Source organism: Ptiloglossa arizonensis, chromosome 8, assembly GCF_051014685.1.
Source record: "Ptiloglossa arizonensis isolate GNS036 chromosome 8, iyPtiAriz1_principal, whole genome shotgun sequence".
Classification (NCBI taxonomy): domain Eukaryota; kingdom Metazoa; phylum Arthropoda; class Insecta; order Hymenoptera; family Colletidae; genus Ptiloglossa; species Ptiloglossa arizonensis.
This window is the reverse complement of record NC_135055.1, coordinates 22171274-22193515: the sequence shown is the minus strand read 5'-3', so window position 1 is coordinate 22193515 and position 22242 is coordinate 22171274. Positions and strand designations below refer to the sequence as shown.

At 51.2% G+C, this 22242-nt stretch overlaps 2 protein-coding genes across 51 annotated transcripts in view; both read right to left on the bottom strand.

Annotated features, from left to right (window-relative positions):
* Positions 1–10880: 10880 nt before the first annotated feature.
* On the bottom strand, positions 10881–11948 carry LOC143149929 (protein dpy-30 homolog). Its single transcript, XM_076317805.1, has 3 exons — positions 11871–11948; positions 11677–11753; positions 10881–11271 (listed from the first exon to the last, which is right to left on the bottom strand). The coding sequence occupies exons 1-3, from the start codon at positions 11884–11886 to the stop codon at positions 11032–11034; spliced, it is 333 nt and encodes a 110-aa protein (XP_076173920.1). The 5' UTR covers positions 11887–11948; the 3' UTR covers positions 10881–11031.
* A 2468-nt stretch (positions 11949–14416) lies between these two features.
* The window catches only part of Dscam1 (Down syndrome cell adhesion molecule 1), a 58352-nt gene continuing 50526 nt past the window's right edge, over positions 14417–22242 (bottom strand). For 29 of the 50 annotated variants that reach the window (XM_076317746.1, XM_076317779.1, XM_076317752.1 and 26 more), the window contains 14 exons: positions 21779–22150; positions 21522–21708; positions 21171–21458; positions 20830–21099; positions 20519–20750; positions 20270–20446; positions 20027–20193; positions 19471–19710; positions 18966–19133; positions 18252–18389; positions 17385–17575; positions 16959–17316; positions 16538–16595; positions 14417–15381 (listed from right to left, as the gene is read on the bottom strand). In XM_076317746.1, coding sequence (XP_076173861.1) covers positions 15297–15381; positions 16538–16595; positions 16959–17316; positions 17385–17575; positions 18252–18389; positions 18966–19133; positions 19471–19710; positions 20027–20193; positions 20270–20446; positions 20519–20750; positions 20830–21099; positions 21171–21458; positions 21522–21708; positions 21779–22150 — 2931 coding nt within the window. In that variant the 3' untranslated portion in view covers positions 14417–15296. Of the gene's footprint in view, positions 15382–16537; positions 16596–16958; positions 17317–17384; positions 17576–18251; positions 18404–18965; positions 19134–19470; positions 19711–19746; positions 19930–20026; positions 20194–20269; positions 20447–20518; positions 20751–20829; positions 21100–21170; positions 21459–21521; positions 21709–21778; positions 22151–22242 lie in introns of those variants that run through there. The other 21 variants (XM_076317791.1, XM_076317792.1, XM_076317790.1 and 18 more) reach the window with 8 other exon arrangements.

Below are 22242 nucleotides of genomic sequence, written 5' to 3'. Positions count from 1 at the left end.
AAAAGCGTACTCGCCTGATCCCCGACGCGCGGATCGCGAGAAAATTCGGGACTCGCGTCGCCAGTATCGTGGAGGGGTGTCCGAGCGGTTCTTTCGTTTTTTCTCCGGTCCGCGAAGGTCGGGAGACAACGGTATCGGGTCTGTTTTCCCTTTTACTCGGGTCTCGTTACTCGCGCGGGCGTACAGGGACGGATAGCGGGTCTACACGGTTTCCCCATTATCGGGTGTTTACGACGACGACGCCGGGGGTGCAAGAGACGGCACACACGACGAGGGTCGCATCGCCGCCGGTGGAGATCGCATCGGCCGCTCCGCATAATAACTAGCTACCGCGCATTTACATTTTAATACGACCACTCTGCATAGCGGATAAAAGGTATATACACGCCGTGGATGAAATCACCGAGCTACGTTCGCGGCGTCATCGACACCCTCCCGTGGCCCGTCCGTCTCGCGCCGACCTCCAAATAACCAACGAATTAACCGGAATCGTTGTCCGAGCTACTCGAGAACGCTACCCCCTTTCTCTCGCCTCCTTTCCTCTTAGCTACCCTCCCCGTCCACCCCACGGTCGTTGTTCTCGTCCTCGGCGACGTCGACGACCAGAAAAACCCCGCGCCTTGATTTCGCGACGACGTCGATGGCGCGAGTTTTTCTCGTCCCGAACGAGGAAACGGACTTGTTATTAACGCAGTTTGCGCGAGCCGAGAGTAGCTGCCGCGCAAATTAAAGAGCGCGCGTACAACCGTCCGCCCGCGTTTACGTACATTTTATTCCTCGAGAGGAGCAAACACCGAGACGAGGAGACGTCCCGTTGGACGAAAACTCCTCTCGTTGCGAAACGGTTGCCTCGTTGTTCGGCTCGCGGACGAATCGAGCTCGATCCTTCCATTGGAACGATCCCCGAATCGTTCTCGAAACGCTTCGAGGGTCGAACACTCGCGAGCTCGGGTGATCGACCTCGTTTCGAAAAGAATCGCGCGTTCCGCGAGACGAAAGACGCGACGTCCCGTGCGAAGAAACGAAATCGGTCTCGAGACGTTTCTCGAGGACTCCGCCTACGAGACGACGACGCGGCTTCCGTTGGATCTTTGCCCCCGAAACGGAAACGGTCTCCCCATGCGTCTTCCAACTTTGCGAACGTTCGACCGGGACGCGGTTCCCGGTCGTTTATTAGCGCTTTTTCGTATCCCGTTTATTCCGGGCGCGTGGCCGTTTTAAGAGACGTTCGTTGGCAAAAACTGGCAACGACGATAACCGGGAAACCGATTTCGCGTGGTTCGAGAGCGCACGGAAGTTACGTCGAAACGTTCCAACGTCGGTCGTCGATTACCCGGGACGAAAGTCGAACGAAGCGTTCCGCGTCCCCGAAGATCTTCTTGTATCGCGCCCAGAGAACCCCGGGGGAACCAACTAGATGTCCATTAAGATAAACCGAGACCGTGTTTAACGGCGAATCCGAACCGTCGACGACCGAGCGTTTCGCTCGCGTTCTCGCGGGGTCGGGGGCGGCGGCGGTGGCGGTGGCGGGAACCCGTGACGAAGAAGCGAGAAAACAGGGGCGATCGTTTTCGTCCCGTAGTTTACGGCGTTCTCGCGTCGTATCCGAAACGCGATACCGCGGTCGGATAGGCCTTGAAAAATGTCCCGAAACAGGAACGAGATAACCGGTCGGCCGTGTTCGCGCGGGGACTGGAACGAAATCCATTCCGCTCGATGGGGAGAAGAAGAAAAAAAAAAAAGAAAGAAAGAAAATACCGGAAAGAGGAAAGAAAAAATAAGGAGGAAAAGGAGGGAAGAGCGGCACCGAGCGTGGAAGCAAAAAATTATTAAACGCGATCGTATCGGGTGCGTCGGGACCGATGCAAATGGGCCATAAATTTGCGAAATTACATTGAAAATCAATGCGCGAGCCTCTACCGCGAGCGCGAGACGGAACGAGCGCCGCGAGTTTTAATAAAAGTTCTCTTCCCTTTTTGTCAACGAGAGCTGCTCTCAGCGATATTAAACCTCGAACTCGAACGCGCCTCTCTCGTAGAACGGGACGATTCACGGGGCGAACGGGTACAGATTTTCTCGACGTTTCGCAGAATGCATCGTCGCGAGAGGAGAAACGACGGCGATACCTTAAAGTCTTCCGATTCCCGGTACCGTGAGTTTTGTCGCGAATTCGTCCGAGGAATACGGGAGACCCGCGACTCGGATTCCGTTCGCTCGATAACGCGCGGATCGCGGGATTCGAATTCTTCCCTCGGTGACTCCGTAACCGAGACGTTCGAAATAAAAGTAAGAGAGAGAGAAGAGAGAAAAAAAACACGCGCTCGCGTCGACCTTAATGCGGTAATAGCTGGGACTTTGTCGTCCGATCGACCCGTGTTTATCAACGGGAATCTAAGCGAACGAACGACGGGACGTCGATAACCATCGCGTTCGCGATGTCCGGGGTGTTTCGATCGGTCGCGAGATCGACTCGCGGGATCGATCCGTCTCGCGTTTCGTTATCCCCTCGATCGTTTCGAGCCGTAATCGGTGCTACGGTCGCGCGAAACAATGTTCGTCCCTCTCCTCGACGAACGACGAACGCTCGGTGCACGCGTCCCGTTTCACGCGGACGCGCGAGACTGATTTATCGAGGACGAACACCGGACGTACCGCGTTCGGACATCTTCGATCCTCGCCGAGCGACGGACGCGCCATTTGCCCCGTTCTCGCGCGGAAATCGCGTTTCCGCGTACGTCCCTTCCTCCGCGACGATCGCTCGTCGAACAATTGCAGCGACGCGCGTGCAACGACCACCGGACGACCGCGAACAAAAGGAAGACCGTGCGCCACCGCGAGCAGAGATTTTCCTCGGGCTCGTTTCATCGTTACCGCGATTCTCGATAATTGCACATCCATCGGTTTCGAGCAACGAGAAAACGGACTAATAACCGTGGAAACGAACAACGCTTTTGCTCCGTCTCTGAAATTTTCGCAGTCGTCGATTCGTATTCGATCGGCGAGACCGAGCCCTTTCCGGCGCTCCGCGTTCCACGTTATTACCCGTGAACGAGACGACCGATGATCGGGGTTAGCGAACCACCTCGAACCGATACGGAAATTCGGTAAAAGTGTTCGAGCCGACGTTCGCGATCGGAGCTCGCGATGCGCCGTTTCTTTTGTATCTCGTCGACGATACAGCCCGACCTCTTTCGACGCTGTCGGACCCTTCCTATCGTTAACGAAGTTTCACCTTTGGGGGAAACCTTTGTCCCGTTGTCCGCTCTTACGGAAGGGGTATTCAAAAGCGGTGTCCGCGGTAACCTCGGAGGAGGTGATTTTCAATCGTATCTCGTTCCACGTGACGAACTTTAGCGCGCAAAACCCGTTTACCGTCGCCTCGATTCCACGACCACGAGAAAGCCTCCCGAAAGTTCCTTCTCGCGTGGTTTACGAACCGCCCTGTACAATATCCGGCAAATGGGTACACCCGATCGACGAAAACCGAGAGGACTCTCTCACCGAGCCAATAATTGCTTCGAAGCGGGTCGAGGCGACGGGGAAAAACAATACGAAGGAAGCACGATCGCCGTAGGGGGCCACTTTCGCCTCGCCCACGCCCTTACAATGTTTCGCCGCCGCCCCGTGAACCGGGGGGGTGGCTGCTCGGTGGCTCGAGCTCTATCGGCCGATCGACTAGACGCCGAACGTTTTATTACGCCCGCGGCCGGCAATTTCGAGAATAAGCCATCGCGGACATTGGCGTGGAAAGGAAAGGCGTCGCGTCGCTCGATGTCAGCGGAGAAGGAGGAAGAAAAAGGAGGGTGGGAGGGGGCCGGTTGCGTGCCGCCCCCGCGAAAATATCGCTCTGCCAACCGTGGACTGAGTTATATCCCCGTAAGGTATTATTCCGCGGTAAGAGATGGCACAGGAGCTATCCGATTCCGTTATCACGGGGTCGTATACGCTGCCCGCGAAATAACAACCCGTAGAAATAACGTATTCCAGCGGTCTCGCGGCGTCCTCCGAGGAACCTACGTACGTCCGTCCTCGTTCGCCTTTCACCGAACCGGAACCTTCCCTCCTTTCCATCCCCGACCGCGAAAAAGACGGAGCCTCCGGAAAGAGAACAATGCCCGTGCCCCGTGGGGCCACCGAACGCCCAGACCTTTACCAACCGCACCGTGCATCCTGCATCGATACGAAAAATTGAAACGCCTTCGAATCACGGCCAACACCGATCCCCTACCGGATAATTAACCACGCGGTGATCGATGGAACACCCTCTCGCTCCGGTACGACCGAGAACCACGTTCGAACGTACGACCGATGCACCGTACGGAGACTCGATCCGCGACGTTGCGCCAAATATCGGATTTCCATCTCGCGACGAGCAACCGAACGCTTCGCTTTCCATACTCGGGAACGGGATTTTCCACGAAATTGAAATACTTTCGCGGGCACGTGTGAAATTAGGGGAACGGAGAGAATTTTTAGCCCGTAAACCATCGACCGTATCGAGACCCTTTTGTTTCGTCTCGAGCAAGAAGAATCACCGGTCTAGTATTCTTCCAACCGCTCCTCTTTGCATCGCGAACGCTATCCACTCGGCCGATCGTACGTTACTCGCGTCTTAAAGATTCACGCGTTAATGGAGGTACTCCGGTACGCGCAACAATAATGCATTCGAGGTACTCGCCCACTCGATCGATCGACGTCGAATCGCTTCTCGTCGAACCGTCGCTAATGTTCCTCAACGTTGACCAGTCCCCGACGATTCCGGTCCGGGTAACGCAGCCTCGATCCGTCCCGTACTCTTCCCAGCGGGTAATTCCCGGCGACAAATTTCTGCAAAATTAGGAAACGATTCGTTAATTATCCGACAAGTTTCCAAGTACGCGCCATCTTGCGAAATACACTAGCGGACACTCGTGAAGCACTACGCCAACGTGGAAAAGTTTCACGAGGACCCAAGTATCTCGAACGCGGGGGCGCTCGGTAATCCGTGTGCCTCGACGAGGATATTGCCATTTTTGGCGAAAGTTTCCGCCGGGTGAATCCCGATTTGATTTGTTGCTACGGTGTCGAAGACTACGGACGAGCAAAAGGACGACGAAACGAAACGTATTCGCGTTTAAGCGGTCCGTAACGCGGTGTTGCGCCTTGGACTGGCGTGAGTTGTTGCTGATTGTAGATTCTCGTCGTCCGCGCTTCTCGACAGCTCGTTAGAGGTCTCGAGATGGTTGGTGATTAAAAATGCACTATTGTCGATGTGGTTCAACAATAATATATTTTGTACAATGATGGTGAAGATTGTTGTTCGAACTTGCTGGCACAGTTGTATTTCAAGTTTCGACTTGTGTAAGCGAAGTGTAAGAATGTTTCAAGTGTGACTTCTGGCAAATATGTAAGTCAGTGACTTCGTGTGTAAGTTGTAAGTGATAGACTTGTGGCAAACTTGTAAGTCTTGCAAGTGATGTTGACTCGTGGCAAACTTGTAAGAGTCTTGTCACTTGTAACAGTGTAATGGTGTAATGACGTAGTGACTGTAACGTGTAATGACGTGTGACGTAGTAGTATAATGACTGTGTAATGACATTTTTCGCGTCTCTACCCTCCGCTATATACACTCGGCTCAGGATCTGATTGGTCGAGGAAATTTGGAGGTGGACAGCGGAGTTGCAGGAGAGGGATCCCAGGAGTGGGAATGTTAGTTTAAACCGTGGGTTCTTGGAAGTCAAAGTTACTAAAAATCACAAAACGGCGAAAGTCGCCTTAATTACTTGCAGCTGCTTAGCAGCCTTCCAAGAACCCAGGCAGGGTAGTTAGTTGACGGGGGGTAGCACGTGCGCTGATGACATGCTCGGCACCCGTACTAATCCCGCCATAAAATGTAGGGCTCGACGGACTGCGCCGATTTTTGCGTGCCGCAACACGCGGAGTCGACTTTTTGCTCGAATCAACGCAGAAAGGATCGCGAAAATGGTTCCACGGGTAGAAACAGACCGGCGTCGAAACGAGCGCGGTACCGTCGATTTCGATCGTGGAAATCATTGAAATAATACGACGCGGTCGACCGTGCGTGGCGGCCGAGCTCGTGGATCGGTTACCCGAAACGACGCGCACCTCGACCTTTAACGGCTCGACGAGATGTTAATCGAGGAACAACAAGCCCGAAAATTACGTATTCCGCGGAGCGAGCGTCCAAGAATCGGGTCATATTTTTCGGAGATTTCCAACGAACCGTACCTTCGTCCCGAAATTTGCAAAAAAGGGACGAGTTCCGACGATCGAGATTTATTCCGAAAGGGCGACCGCCACCGTTTCCCCGATGAAAATGAAAATCTCTTCGGACAAATATTCGTTCGCGGCGCGTTTTCAACAAATTTCGTCGATCGAGTCCGGTAACCCGACGCCCCCGATTTCGATCGCGATCCCTTCGTTGAGCTCGGTGAAATATTTTTATTCGAACGTTCTCGCGCAACGAGGGTCTTTGATCAAAATTCGGAAACGCGTGGACGAAAACGTATCTCGGATTACGCGTACGGTGGCTCTACCCGCTCGAAACGAAAAATTCCCCGCGGATTCGAACCGAGCGGAACGGTTGCGAAAGAATTTTTACGAACGCGCGTCTCTGGTTGACCAGGGACAAAAGAATCGCGGCGAACCGTGTCCAGGCTGAAATGGGATTGCGACTAAACCGAAACTTAAACTACTCCGGCAGCGTTGCGATCCGGATGGAAATTTATCGGCGATAGGCGAGATAGATGCCAGCGGAAAGACTCGCGCGATCTATACACACCCCGGTGGACACGCACGTGTGAGTCGGCTATTAATACCCGCAAATTATAAATAATGTCGCTGCCTCGGCCACAAATCAACGTTTACCGTAATACCGAACGTGGGGCTTTCGACCGGTCGGAGGATTAAGCGCTTTTCGAGAGACGCTTACCTGGCCGTGGAGGGAAGACGAGGGCGTATACCGAGCCAAAGTCGATTCCGCGTCCAGCTGCGATCGAAAACTGAAACCCGGGGGAGTGGATCCGCGCGTTGAACCCCTTACTTCCGGAGCTACGTACCGCCGCCTTTGTGGAAAATCTTCCCCGATAATATCGAGACCCGCCGCGAGTAATATCGATATCGTTACCGCCTTCTAGTTCGGTGGGGCCAATCGCGCGAGGAAAAACCAAGTGTGTTTAATCTCGGCAAAGTGTTAAACGCGGAGAACGTAAAACGGGATTCCGTTCCGGCTCTTTCGCGCTGAACCGACACTTTGCTACGAGAACGGTTCCGAAATGGTTCGATGAAGCAAACTGGCCCTTATCTCCTACGAGCGTTACGCGCACCGAGAGCCCGATGCGCGAGAACGTTCGCGATACAATTAACCGCTAACCGTTCGATGTACCGTTAAAAAGAAGCGGTCTCGAGCTCGACGAGAGAAATCACGGCCCGCTAGAGAACTCCCCGGTTTACGATCAGCTCCCTCGCCGCGATAAGAGGAATACGGGAACGAGGAGATCATTGTCGCGGCGACGTCGAAAACAAGACGGTTCGTAGCTGGTCGCGAATTCGAGATTTCCAAAAGTTTCTCCGACAAGTGGGGTGGGGTTTTTTTTCGCGTAATTGCGCGTGAATGTTCTCCTTCGAGGGACACGGTCTCCGCGGGAGCGATAACTCCGAGCGTGGAAGAAGAAACGGGAGCATCGAGGCGCTCGAACGAAGATGCCGCGGCACGATATCCGTATGCCCGCGTCGCGGATCTCGGTCTCGTTGTCTTCGAGCAGCGACGCGATGCACCGGGGCATCGGACAACGCGACGCACGCGGGTACCGAAGAGGTAGACGAAGAGGCGAGGAGCGCGCCCCGTCAAACAGATTGAAATCAACGGGAACCGACTTCTATTTTCTCCTCTGCGCTGTGCCGGAGCCAGATCTGAAATGAAAATCTGCGGCCCCGCGAGCGAGGAACCGCAAGATAATTCCGCTAGAGGAACCGAGAGAAAGGCTAGACGGAGACCGACCGAACCGAGAGAAGAAAACCGTGACCCGCGGGGAGGATTGGGGGTGCGGTGGTGTCCTAGCCCGCGGATTTCGAGCATTCCGTCAGGCTGATTAAAACGTCTCGGTGCAACGTGACCGAATTACCAATTTCATCTTCGAACCTTTCCATTTACATAAACGCGAACGTTTCGAAGCTCCCGATCAACGATTTTACGTTACGTTACGAACGGATATTAAGTCGAACGATCGGTAACGCGGGACTCGGTTGTGTTTCGGTCCACGGTATCGTCTTTCACGGTCGAAGAGTCGAAACGAATCGAAAAGCAAAACGAGCGAGACTGCGAACTGGAAAAGAGACGTGAAAAAACTTTCCCGTTATCAGATAGAATTCTAGCGTGGCAAAAAATACGAGAGGAAGGAGGGCTTTAGCTCGCGCGAATCTGCCCGGTAAGCGTTTTTTCCCTGACACTGACACAGAGAGAGAGAGAGAGATAGAGAGAGAGAGGGGGGAACGGTAGAGTTTCAAGTTACGGAGAGAAATTTTATATAATCCGGAGCAGGTTCGGAGACAGAAATTTGGAAAAAAAGCTTGGCTCGAATTGGAAATCCCCGCGCTCTTACGGCCGGTAAATCGTTTTCCACCCTTCGATATCCGCGAACTTACAAGTTTCGCTCTTTTCGCAAGCGAAATACGGTTTTCTCGCCGTGTTCCAGCATATTTTTTTCCCCCCTCGTATCTACTTTCGACTTTCATTTCCTAGCCGTAGGAACTTCCGATTAAATTTTCACAGGGAAAGGCTCGCGCGCGAGAGCAACGCTCGCCCAAGTAGCCCGAGTAATTTCAACCGAACGTCTCGATCCTTTGACGCGACTCGCTGCGACTAATGTAACCCGTGCATATTCAAATCCATGAGCGGCGACGTACCGGGTGCTCCGTGAAAAAATACCCTCGATCGTGCCCCGGACTATCTCGCCGATCGAGAGTTTACTTCCGTCGTAGAGTTTACAGGGACTGCGAGAGTCGCGCGTCTCTGATTTACGATGCCTAGCGATTTTCGACTCCGCGAAGAAACGATTCGCTAGTTTACCAGCTCGATCGATCCTACGGGCCGGTAAACCGCGGTGCAACGTTTCGGGAATATCGTTCGCTCCGATTCGAAACAGTCGACGGCTCGGTCGCGATCGCTACGTTCGTAGTAAATATAATAAACCCGAGTTGCTTAGACCGGAGCGCAAGATGCGCGCTTAATCCGCGTTTGACGCTCGCTAGCCTGTTGGCTAGGCACATACGAGCGTGCGATATTGCGCCAAACCGAGCAATTACTGTCGGTAATCTCGCTAATAGAATTCCAATATGCGTGCCAATTGAACCGGGCCGCCGTGTGGCCGTGCGGGCGTGAATGTGCAGATTGTGCGCGCACGACGAAAGCCGTGACACGATTCCGCCATTAACCCAGACCACGGTTTACTTGGCTTCGTTTCTTTGTCGCGAGCCGCCTAGAACGCGGTAACTGTAAATACGATTACTATCGTCCCCGCAGCCACCCCGTGCGGATGGAAAGAAACGCGAAGAAACAACGAGAAAGGAACACGCGCGCTCCGCCTCTGTTTCGATTACCGCGATACATCGGTTACGAGTACCGGAACACCACGCCCGAGAGCGTTGCGTGCAACGTGCTCTGATCGTCTACCGATTGAAAAAATTATACGCTCGTACGATTGTTTCCAAAGTACACCGTAAGGGTGCAGGCTAGACACGTTCCTCTCTGTGCGAAATTTCGAACGCTTACGAACGGATACTTGCTTCGAGAACTTTCCCGTTTCGAATACGCGCGATTTAACCGGGATTAGAACCGTAAACGAATCTATCGAATCTGTCCAATCTCGTCTACAGCGATACGACCAACGGACGTTTGTCCCGTGCCGCTCCAAATCGATTTACCCGTTTATCCAATCGTGCAAATATTCGTCTTTGCGACCAGTTTGTTCGATCGAATAACGAAAATCGGGATATCGCGTTATACGTTTTAACGAGCGTTAACGCGGCACAACGAACGAACGATAAAAGTAATTGCAGAGTACGCGGCGAATACACGGCTGCAACTGTATCGAGGAACGCGGTGATGTACGAGAGACTCGAATAGGATCCTTCCCCGTTAATTGGACTCGGTACGATGATGCTGCCGCGCGAATTGTTCGCCACGAAATTACCTCGATATCTCGTCGTTGTCGTCGTTTTGTACGGCAGCGTTATCTCGGTCCGCAGGAATTTTCTTTCTTCGGGATCGTTACGAGCAACCCCGATTGAACCGTTCACACGAGACACTGCGCGAAACAAACCGACAACTACGCCGCATCCGGTCGTAATTATCGTACGCCACTGCACGAGTCACCCTCGAATTTGGACGGTAAAAAATCAACGTAGTCTTTCCGTCGCCGAACGAATTTGGAACGAGCGAGCCCGAAAGCGTCGCGTGTCTCGCGCAAATTATCGATCTTATCGGACCGTAAAATAAATTTCACACCGATTCATTGGACGATTACGTTTAATTGCGTCCAATTAAATTGCCGTTCCAATTAAAATCGACGCGAACACGGAACACTCATTACGATTTATCGAGCCGGCGATAACGATCCTACTCGCTGTGCACGGTCGATCGAGAATGTTCGAGATCGATACGATTTTGGCGGAACACATTCGCTATTGGTTATCGTAAACGTCGGACTTTCGAAACGGTGGGTTAACCTTTTCGAATCTCGAGCGATCATACTACTCAACGACCGGGAAACGGTTGCAAATTGTCACTGGGTAATCGTCAAAGAAACACAAGAGCAAATATTTTGGTAAAACTCAATACATTTGCGCCAAGTTTGTCTCGGTTAACTGCTAAATGGGCCGTCTTAAGATAAAAAAACTAATACATTTTTATTTAATTTGAAATTACACAAATACACCTTGCCCGACTCGTATACGTTCCTAAGAAAAGTCAGTATATGCTTACAAACGATTGCTCGATTTTCACCGCATACTTATAAATGCGTAGACGGTTCATTAACTAGTCGGAGGAGATTCGCCATTGTCGTATTGGCTCTTATTCCTTAGCAAATATCCTGCTAGAAAGCTAATAGGGTCTGCGGGTCTTTCCTTGGCTAAACTCGACAGAGCTTGCAGTAGAATCGGCACTACCGTCTGATCCAAATACTGCCTCGTTGGAAGGGATTGCAATTCGACGCGAGATTTCTTTGGTGGTACACCGGTCAAATCGGAATCCTTGTTCATCGCTAGTAGCCTCTGCGATAAAAGAAGACGACGAAAGATTAGCCATGATCGATTCTTCGTTGGTGTCCGGTTTGGCCTACGCTTTTGGTAAAAGTTGTAGAAACCGGAAAGGTACTTCTGGCTCGTACAACGTTAAAAAGATACACTGACCTACGCGTACGAACGTGTACGTTCGTACAACATCATTGAACAGAAATTCAGATATTGGTACAACAGCTGTCAATCAGATTGGCGGGAAAAGGTCGAAATTGTGTCGAACGAACGACTCGTTGTTAATTTCGACGAGCGGGATTAATCCTACGTCACGAGAACGTACGATTAATGTCGATATCTTGCTCGATATCCGTCTCGCGAATAAATTGCAACGACGTATCGGTGAAGGAGGTTACGCGCAGATTTATAGGTTAGCCGACTTACTTGCGCTGTTTCGCTCGTGACATTGGAGAGGGGTTGTGCTGGCATCGTTGGCTCGGTTCTTTCCTCCGACGGATTCTCTGTCGTTACGAGAGCAACGGATTAATCGACATCGTTAACGCAACGAGTTCTCGTCCGAGAGGTATTGCCCAACGTTACCTATTAAACTATAAAAAGTAAAATAAACGGATACGTACCACCGCCGGACGCCATCGTGCAAACAAATGATGCTACCAACTACGACGACTTATCACCGCGCGAACGCTATTCAAATGTTACCAAACGCGTCGAACGGGACGCGCTACCTTCGGAAACGTCTCGCGAAACGTTTCAATTTCCGTGCGAACGACGCGTTGCTTTCGTAGTATCGTGAATCGAACGTTGAGGAATCCACGAATCCTCGGTACGAGCGCTTTCGAGCGATCGCTTCGATTTTCTTTAATCTGGAAAGCGGACCCTCTTCGGACAGTGGGATCGACGGAGAGAGTCACTCGGGCATCCGATGTCGCAAATAGGCCGTTGTTGTTGTTTTTTTTTTCCTTTTTTTTTTTTAGTTTTATTTATTTAACGTAAAATTAGACGCTACGACTTTGGTACAAAAACATAAAACAGTGGTACTGAGGAAATGGTGTACTGCGAGCGGATCGTCGAGTCCCTACGAACACGGATAAATATACGAGTATCGTTGTATGTACGAGAACACGAACTTGCGACCAATTTAAAGGCGAGCTCAGAGCGCAACACAAGTGTACACATTACGAAAACGTTCCGACTCTGTTTGCAAACCGAAAGTAAAAACGATACGCGTCCCGTCGAAGGTGAATCTCGAAGAACCGCCCCGCTGTTGCACAAAACGAACATCCAATATCGTTCCAATGAATAAAGCATAGTATATGTATAATATATAACGCGGACGGCGGCACCGACCGTTTCTTCACAGCATCTTCAAAAAGTAACGTTAAACCTTGCGAAGGAAAACGATTCCAGATCGATCACACAAACCGTAAACGACAAACGAGAATACCCCCGGATCGATAAATAGAAGAAAGCTATGCGAGATACCGCGGACATCGCGTTTCAATTTTCTTCTTTCACCTTCTTATTTTGAACGTCGGGTGTCGCGCGCGTGCACACGCCCGCGACATCGATCGCACGGTTAATATCGAATAAGTTAAATATCTTTCGGTTTCTCTTTCGTCGCAGTTAAATTCCAAAAGCTTCAAAAGCGAAAAGCTCCGCGAGCGTTACGTGAGTAAAACGTGATATACATCGTAAAAGGTGACTTGGATATGGCTACATTTAATGTGGTAGAGCGCGATCGTAACACATACACGAGACACGAGACTTTGCGCAGCCTTTAAAATCACATCGATGAGTAAAAAGTGCGTCGGCGAGCCGAGTCGCAGCCAGCGATATATATATATGTACGAGTGGAGGTTTAGGAGGTCCTCGATCGTCGAAAATAAAGGAATAGATCGCGTTCACGGCCGAAGCACCCCGGCATTCCCGCGTCGTCCACGACGCGACAATTTCTTCGACCGTGAACACTCTCGCGACTGGTGTACCACTCGTGCATCGCCTCGGCAAATAAATGCGACACCTAGACATATCTACTTACAACGTATGCATATGAACGTCAATGTATACATATATATATTTATATATTTGTATATATCTAAATAGTGTTGCGATAAAAACGAGCTATGAGACACGCGCCGTAACCGCATCCTAGCGTCACGTCGAGCAAGAAAGGATCGAGTATCCGAATGATATGTTACCGCGAGTTTTACAATTATTTTTCTTTTCTTTTTCTTCTTTTTTTTTATCCCGTTCCGGTTTCCGTGGGCACGCACCGTTCGAACCGCTGGCTGGCGCATCGTGACGATCAATGATTAATTTTCCGTTCAATTGATTCCCAAGCTCGACGCGTCACCGTTCAACGAAAGAGAAACGGCGCAACCTCGCGACCATATCCGTCCGGCTTAATATCTACTTACGTTTAAATCGGTACTTGTTGCTCGAATTGCTTACACGTTATAATATCATCGTCGCATTATCGTTAAATTCACATACCTCATAATTGATCGAGATTAGCTTGCGGAATATATGTTGTGTGTACAGCGGACTAAATATTCATATAGGACGATTAAAAATCGACAGCGAGCGCGGTGTGCTTGCTTGCTTGCGCTTGCTTGTTTGCTTGTTCTCGTTTTGCTTTTTTTTTTGTGTTTTTTTTTTGGTTTTTTTTTTTTTTTGTATCTTTTTCCTTCTCTTTTTCACTCGCGGTGTGATCGTGGTACGTATGGTCGGTTGAGATTTCGTGTTTTTTTCCGAATGAGATGTATGCGTGTAATATAGCGTGCCGCGTTCTTCCTACGGACAGTCGATCGGCGTTTCGCGTGATTTTTCGTTCGACTCGCGCGGCGAAACAGGTTTCGGCAGACGCCACCTCGGCATCGATACGACCCTTCGTGTTGTCGGTTTACTACTACTGCTAAGACGACGACGACGACGACGACGACGCACTCTCTGCGACACGGTCGCAACAACAACAACAGCTCTCCAAGACTTGCTCTCCGCGACGTCGAGACTCAAGATCGTCGATCACCGAAAAGGGGGAGACACAACCTTCGTTACGAAATTAAAAATCGTATGTGTGTATGTGTGTGTGTGTGTGTGTGTGTGTATATATATATATGTATATATATATATATATATATATATATATATATATATATATATATATATATATATATATATATATGTATATATGTATATATGTATAATATCATTATATATGTATGTATGTATAATATCATATGCCTGCGGGGAGCGGCAGTGTGGCACAACCATGACTTAAAAAAGCGAACAACTAACTGTATTATCTCGTGTTTAGTTCCCGTGACTCGTGGCGCTTGGAAGCGAGAATCGTAACCTAGGACAACTCGCGAAGACACCCCCGTAAAAATTCACCGTCGCCGAGAGCACGCGTCGCGGGGCCGGATTCTCAGTCGCGTTGTCGAAACGTCCGCGAACATGCCGGGTGTGTTCGCCACCGTCCCAACGGGAATCCTCGATCGTGAATAATTATTTTCGATAATCGGTGGATCGGGCGCGCAACCGGCCGCGAACGACGAGAGACGGTCGCGTTGCCCCGCGATTATAAACTTTCCTCTTCGTTCATAGTACGGCAGTTGATCAATTTGGCAGTTTCGTTAACCTGGCCTTGTCGACGGATGGAGCAAGCAACGAACGTCGATCGACGATGAAACGATTCCGAAAATGTAGCAAAAGGCCAAAAATGTTTTTGTAAAACGATATGGTCGGCGAACAAAGAGAAATACGGTCCCGTCGCGAGGCAAGCGATCCTCGTCGGTCGCGACCGGTCGATTTTACGTAAAAATTGTTCGACCGAGCGTCCACCTTGCGTAAACGGACCGAATCTTCCGATCTAATCGCGAGGATGGTCGCGCTAAATTTTATAACGTTGAATCGTTGGAAATTGTACCGACGACAGCACCGGGGGAAGAGTTAGCGCGCGCACTGGTTGTTGTTCCGCTTCTCTCGATTGTTCGGCCGCCGGCGACGAGAGATACGGAAGACCACGTATGACGATTTACAGGTTACACTGCCACAGTATCGTAGGGTGTGAGGAGTCCCCCGTGACCGCCGTGGCCGGTACCGGTTTGCCGGCTGGGGGCTTCGTTTCTGCAACAGTGATTATTGTATTTTTAATCGTCGTCGCTATCCAGCACCGTGGGTGCGATACCTGGTTTACTTCAACGGCATTCTAATTCACTCTATCCACGTGCAGACAGACGGTTTCGATAGAGGTTTGCCCGAACGGATGTAACTGCTACGCATCTAAAGGAGAGCAACTAAGTTAATCTGCACGTGGTACAGCGAGCGCATGCATTAGCTGCAATCGCGAGTACGTTGAGGAGAAACGGTGTCGTTGCGTCGGTAAACGTACGACGATACGGAAAGAGAACGTATCGGTAGCGGCGGTTAATGGTTAGTTAGTATTAGCACCAGCAGCATGGACAGCAGGATCTGTAGCAACGACAGGAGCGACAGCTGTAGCGGAAACAAACTCTCGGGTATCGGTCGAGTTCGAGCGCACACCACTTTCGCGTCATCTATTGAAAAAATTAGTGTCAACTACGAACACATCACACATGGCACGTTTCACCGCAATCGCATGCAAACACACGTTGGCTCGGTAAGCGCTTATCGACCCAAGGTAGAGATCTCGTTGAATACGGAAGCAACGCCGTCGAAGCATCGACCGACCTATTCTCGTGGCCACAGAAACTAACTAAGAACAGATGTAACGCAACTTCTAAAGCTTTTCAAGATCATCTCTAACGCGACGGTCGGTCGCGAGAGTGCACCCTGCGTTGTAAGTATTGATTATTGTCTAGCGGACTTACGGCTTCCTGCGTAAAGAGTCATGAAACAAGAAAAAAGTCAGAGATACGTTAGGCAGATTGTACAGGAAGGTTGTTCAGAGAGTTCTTAGCAGAACCACCGTGCACTCGATCGCCACTACGTATGTAAAATCATTTTGAAACGTACCCACGAACGTATTGACTCGAATCGGATTCGACAATGCCAATGACGGGCAGACAACATTTCCGTAATGAGCAGGTCTGGCAAAGAATACAGAGAGTCGAGAAACAACGATCGTGAAACAGTAAAAAGTCGAAGCGACTAACGGAGAATCGGGCCAATTTACTTATCGAGAAAGTCAATGACGGTTCTCGAGGCAAGAAATCGCTCGAGACACAGCGGCAGGAACGGTGAAACGTTTTATATGGTATAATCGTTCACCGTTAACCAAACTCACTCGATCTCTACTGACCTCTCAATGAGTTTACGCATCTCCTCGGTGGTCATGCCGTCCTTGCCGCGAGCATTCACTGAAATAGAAAAACACACGGCACGATTGACACAACGGTAAACTACTACGACGACACGTAGCATGCAAAATCGTGGAAGCTAACGATTAGATACACAGACTCCGGAGCGAGTCTCGTTCATTCTTGTACGATGTGACTCGCTCGGCATGCCTATATCGCCTACTGCGCAAGAGCTGAGCAACGGGAGGAGACCGGTAGCGAGTTTCACCGCTCGGCGATACGATATCGAGACGATAACGGGACGAATATCGGAATCGAAGCTGACGGTTTCCGCAGCCTTCGTTTACGGATCGTCGCGCGCCTCGACTCGCTTCGTAAATCGGTCCTCTCGTCCCCCACTCGATCACGGTTCTTTGTACTGACCGCCGTAGTTGCGGTTCACCAGTTGATCGCGATCGCACTCCGCCTCGCTGATCTCGTTGCTCTCCTTGCTGTCGTTGAAGCTCGAATTGTTTTGATCGTGGTTCCTCGGTGGCGGTGGTGGTGGTTCCGGTGATCCAGATACGGGAATGTTGCGCGCCGATCCTACGCTACGACGTCCTACCGAGCCGCGAGATCCGTAATGATCGTAAGGAGCGCCGTATTGTCCGTACTGAGAGCCGTATTGATCTTCCTCGGGAGCGCAGTTTGCCGGGTCGTCGTATTCGGGGGAGAAGACGTTGTGGGTTCCGCTGCCGCCTCCTTGGGAAGGTACTCGGGAGTAGCGACCGTTTTGACGAGGCTGAAACGAACGGGATCATTGAGTATCGAAGAATCGCCCCTCGAGATATCTCGAAACGTTTACGATACCATGGACTGAGATCCAGAGCGGCTGTGGGCGGAAACATTGGTGGGATGGCCAACCGGTGGTCCCATGGTGCCGGAGTGTCCGTTACCGGGGTGAGGGAAAGTCTGGAATTGCATGGCTTTGCTGGGGTCCATTTCCTCGCGGAATCCAAGAAGATGGAAGGTGGCGTACGGGCAGATCTCATCCTCCATGCCTGAAATAAACGATCACTCAGGGTAGACACTGCCGTTATGGAACGAATCGTGCTAATCTATTTGTCGCACAAGATTATCTCGGTGCATCGAGGACGTTACGGTCTCCATCGTCGGCTAAACGCCTCTGAAACGCGAGACAATCTTTCGCAGGTGTTGATCGCATGCAACCACGGCTCCGATCGTTACGATCGTTACGATCGTCGAGTACCTACGTATTACGTTCCCACGTGTTCCTCTTCGTTTGCTCTCGCTCGAGCACCGTTGATCTTATCACGTTTGTTCGAGCGCAAGTCCGTCGACGTCCACTCGCTCGGCTGCTCCGCGAGGAAGAGACGAGTGGACGCGACGCGCTCCCGTCTCGTCGATAGAAAATAAATCGGAGCGAATCGAACGAGGTGTTTGTCTACGAGTGCGACGTGTTCATCTGTTTGCGAAATAAACGAGTACCAGCGCAAGCATGCAAGGTACGTGCAACATTCAGAGGGTCACTGGTCGCCTGCGCGACGTGAACCGTGGAACGATGAAGGACTTACGAAGACCATCGACCGCAACCAGCCAGCAGCTGCACCGGCCACGGTTTAGCATTCGTAGTCTAGCGATTAGACGAAGGGCTCGTCGCGACGACACGAAGGAAGAAAGAGCGCTTCGTTCGGGTCTTTAACTACTGTTACCAACCTCTGTGGGATAGAGCCTCTGCACTGCCCATACGTGGCGGCGGTGGACATCTTCGGTTCGGCACGCAATGATTCAACTCCTCGTACATATGCCGTCTGGGATCCCACGTCGAGTGACTCCTTATCGAGCCTGTTCCACCTATCGAACATATACTACAAAGGTCGTACGACTGGCTGACGCTTACCGAGATTCGAGTGATTGTTTCTTTGACTAGGATACTGGGGTCACCGGTGAACGGTAATCGCACCTACTGGACACTTGGTACGCGCAGCGGTGTGACAAGCGCAAACGAGGGAGAAGAATATCCCTTTCCGTAGGAAGTACATCTCGATACGTATAGAGTATATAAAAGATTTTTAAGCGAGGCAAACAATGAAACAGAACTGGCAATGTCTATGATGAACGCGTGTACATATGGTGTCTGAGTGTGCGCGACGGCTGGAAGAGACGCGCCGATCCTGTTGAACGCAGCGAAGACGGATCCATTCTCGGTAGCCGGTTCGCCGTGTCTCTTCCATTCGTCGCTTGTGTGTTGCTCAGTGGCGTATCGGTTTCGAAACTGTCTTGCAGTGGTGAAGGTATGATATGTATTTTGTGCGATCCGATCGTGTCGCGTAAAATAAAAACGGTAACACTATCGTGCCGATGCGACAACATCTAAACAATTAACTGGAATTTAGCTAAAAGTCAATATTGTAGGCAGTTGTGGCTTACTTATCACTGTACCTCGCTTGATGCGATCGCAGGTGTTGTAGTTGGATCCGGGTACGGGTGGCAGTTTGCGGTTCGGTGGGGCGATGTATCCAAGTTCGTCGCGAAGATCGGGTCTACGTTTGTCGAGTGTGGCTCCGCCGACTCCGGTTTGTTGGTATACCACGTCGTCTAAAAGATGAACAAATTCGCGTGAACGCGTACCTGAGAGTCGACGATATTCGGTACTCGATACTTGATTGCACTGTTGGTCCACCGACACCTACGACGGGAAAACGCGAGAAAAGAGGATTTTCCGAAAGTAGGCCGGCGAACGCGTGGATCGATCGTCGGAAGAATCATCGTTTCGCGATCCGAGTAATCGTATCGTATCGTCTCTCGTTTCAACGAGAACACCGCCGCGTTCGCGACTCGTTCGTGCAACTCTTGGCAGCATTCGTTCTTCCGACGAGCGTCCAACTCTTTTGTGACTTAGCGAGTTAAAATAATGAAAAAAAAATTGGTATACATTGTCCCTCGTAATATTTCTCGTCGGCTGATGAGATACCTCGCAGCCGTGTTTGTTCCGGGCCTCGAGTTCTCCTCGACAGCGCGACGCAAATCACCACTATTCCTACAATAATCACAACGACCGTAGCTCCGACCGGCACCACCACGTTTACGTCAAGCCAGCTAGGTAACCAGGGGAAATAACGTCTGACGTCGGTGTTGTCGTTACCTCCGTTGCGTACGGGCGGTGCGATCGTACCTGTTCGTTGAAACAGTAACAAACTCGTTTAAATACCTTTGTCGCCACCGTGGCCCTTCCCTCTGAGAACGCAGATCACGATGACGGCAACGATTATAACGAGAATTGCCGCTACCACGGGCACGACCAGATTTAAGTTAGCCATGAAAATTTTCATCGGATCTTCGTCGTTGCCACCACCGTTTACGTCGGGTAGCTCGCGGGCCGGTGCAATGGTGCCTGGAACAAAAAATACGGCGACCCGATTCAATCCAGCCACCATTACCACCGGCTACGAGTGCCGTTGCCTTCTGCGCGATCGAATGCCGCTACTTACCACCAGTTACGGTCAGTGTCGCGAATTCGTACTCGGCTACAGCGAAACCAGCATTGTTGTGAGCAGTGACGCGCAGATGATACCAGCTAGCGGGGTCCAGATCCATTACGACAAAGTTTCCACCGGGTTTTACATTGTTCGAGACCTGATTCCATTCCTGTTGATGCCTGATAAGTAACAAAACGAACGCGTTTCGATACACCTCGGTCTCGCGTGATCTCCCTACTCTCTCTCTTTTCTTACTTTTTCTTGTGTTCGACGACAAAGTACAGCATGGGGCAGCCACCGTCGGACCAGGCGCTCAAATGCAGAGTGATGCTGTTCGTGGATACTTCGATGAACCTCGCTGCTTCGGGGATGATGGGTTTCGAGCCTTTGGTGCGCGTGTTGAGCATATCGGAGGGATCGCCGGTTCCAATTCTAAACAAGGACAACAACGATCACCCGCTTCGTTCCGCTGTGACGCGCGCGGCACATCGAATGGACGATTACCCATTGTACGCGGTGACGTAGATCTGGTATCGCGAGCCGCACCATAAATTCTCCAGAGTGTACTTTTGGGCCGTCGAGCTGATCTGCGCGGTGTCCCAGTCGCCGAATTCGGGTTTGTAGTGGATCGTGTATCCGTGGATCGGTGCATTGTCGGTGGGGTGAGGGCGAAGTTTCATCGTGAGCGAGTTGGTGGTCGTGGCGGTGAGAGTGACTTGCGGGGAGTGAGGCGGAGCTGCAAAGTAACGTCGAACGTTCACCGTTCGTTCGTCGAACTATCGACGGTGATCGTACATACGCGTCGCGTGGCTCACCGTGAACGATCAGTTGATGAGTGACGGTGTCGTGGCCGAATGAATTTTCAACGTAGCAAGAGTATTCTCCGGCATCGGTACGGTCGACTTCCTTGATGAACAGAGATCCCTCGGGCAGCTGACGCAGTCTGTCGCTCGGTTGTAAAACGGCTCCTCGTACTTTCCAGATCACTTCCGGCGCGGGTACTCCGACAGCGAGGCAGGGCAGTTTAACGTCTTCTTTGTAGGTAGCGGTGAACTTGTCGTCGAAGGATGCGATCTTTGCCGGTACTGAAAGCATCGCGAGTGAGCCGTCCGTCTCGTTGGCGTACGAAAATCAACGACGAAGAGTCAAAATGTACCTCGAACGCTCGGTGCCAAAGTAACGATCTTGGAAGCGTCGCCCTCGCCGATGTTGGTGCTAGCGGTTACCCAGAAATCGTATCTGCGTTGCTTGTCCAGTCCGGATGCTTCGTGAGTCAGTTGATTCGGTGGTACTTTCTGGCTGGTAGGTTCCTCGGTGTTGTCAGCTTTCGTGTAAACGGTGTACTGGGCGATCACTCCGTTGGGCTGGCTTGGTGGACGCCACGAGACGAGGATAGATTCGGCGGACATGACCAGAGCTTTGATCGCGATCGGTGCTTCGGGGGCTGAAAAAATAGAGAACGCGCGCTGTATTTACGGGAGCCGTGGTTACGCGAACGTTTCGTTACCGTCTTGTTCGGTTTCGCAGTGAATGGGTGCGGATTTGACTCCATCGCCACCGGAAGTGAAAGCCAGAACCTGCATGCTGTAGTTGGTGTATTTTTTCAGTCCGTGCAAAATGGTCTCGCTGGAAGAAGTGATCTTGGTGTCCTTGGTGTTCTCGTCGTACCAGGTGTCGGACGGTCCGTAAATGACCTAAAAGAAAGGGACTGTAGGTTCCGTTGGAACGGTTCACCGATTCTCGTCGTCGCGCGCGTTTACTAACTTTGTATCCGGTGATAACTCCGTTGGCAGCGCTGAGAGGTGGCGACATCCAGGAAACTCTGATGGTTTGAGAGGTGAGGGTCGTGCAGGTGGTATCGTGGGGCGGTTGCTCGGGTACTCCTTCGGCGGTGTGTTGTCTACGTTCTTCGCACATCGGTCCGGATCCAACTTTGTTGAAGGCTTGAACGACCACGCTGTACTGGGTGTAGGTCTTGAGGTTTTGGATTTGCAAGTGATGTTCCTTTCCGTCTTCTTTGGAGAAATCGACCGTTTCGAACATGTAGGGTTTCTCGGAGGAGGAGAGTCTGTAGCCAACGTAGTATCCAAGAATCTCGCCGTTCCAGTCCTCGCGCGGGGGTGGTTTCCAGGTTACCTGGAAGGTTCGAATCGAAACGCGATCTCGTTAGATCGTTGTCACTGCATTCTCGATCGCTTCGAAGGATCGAGGATCGAAAGACGGATCGT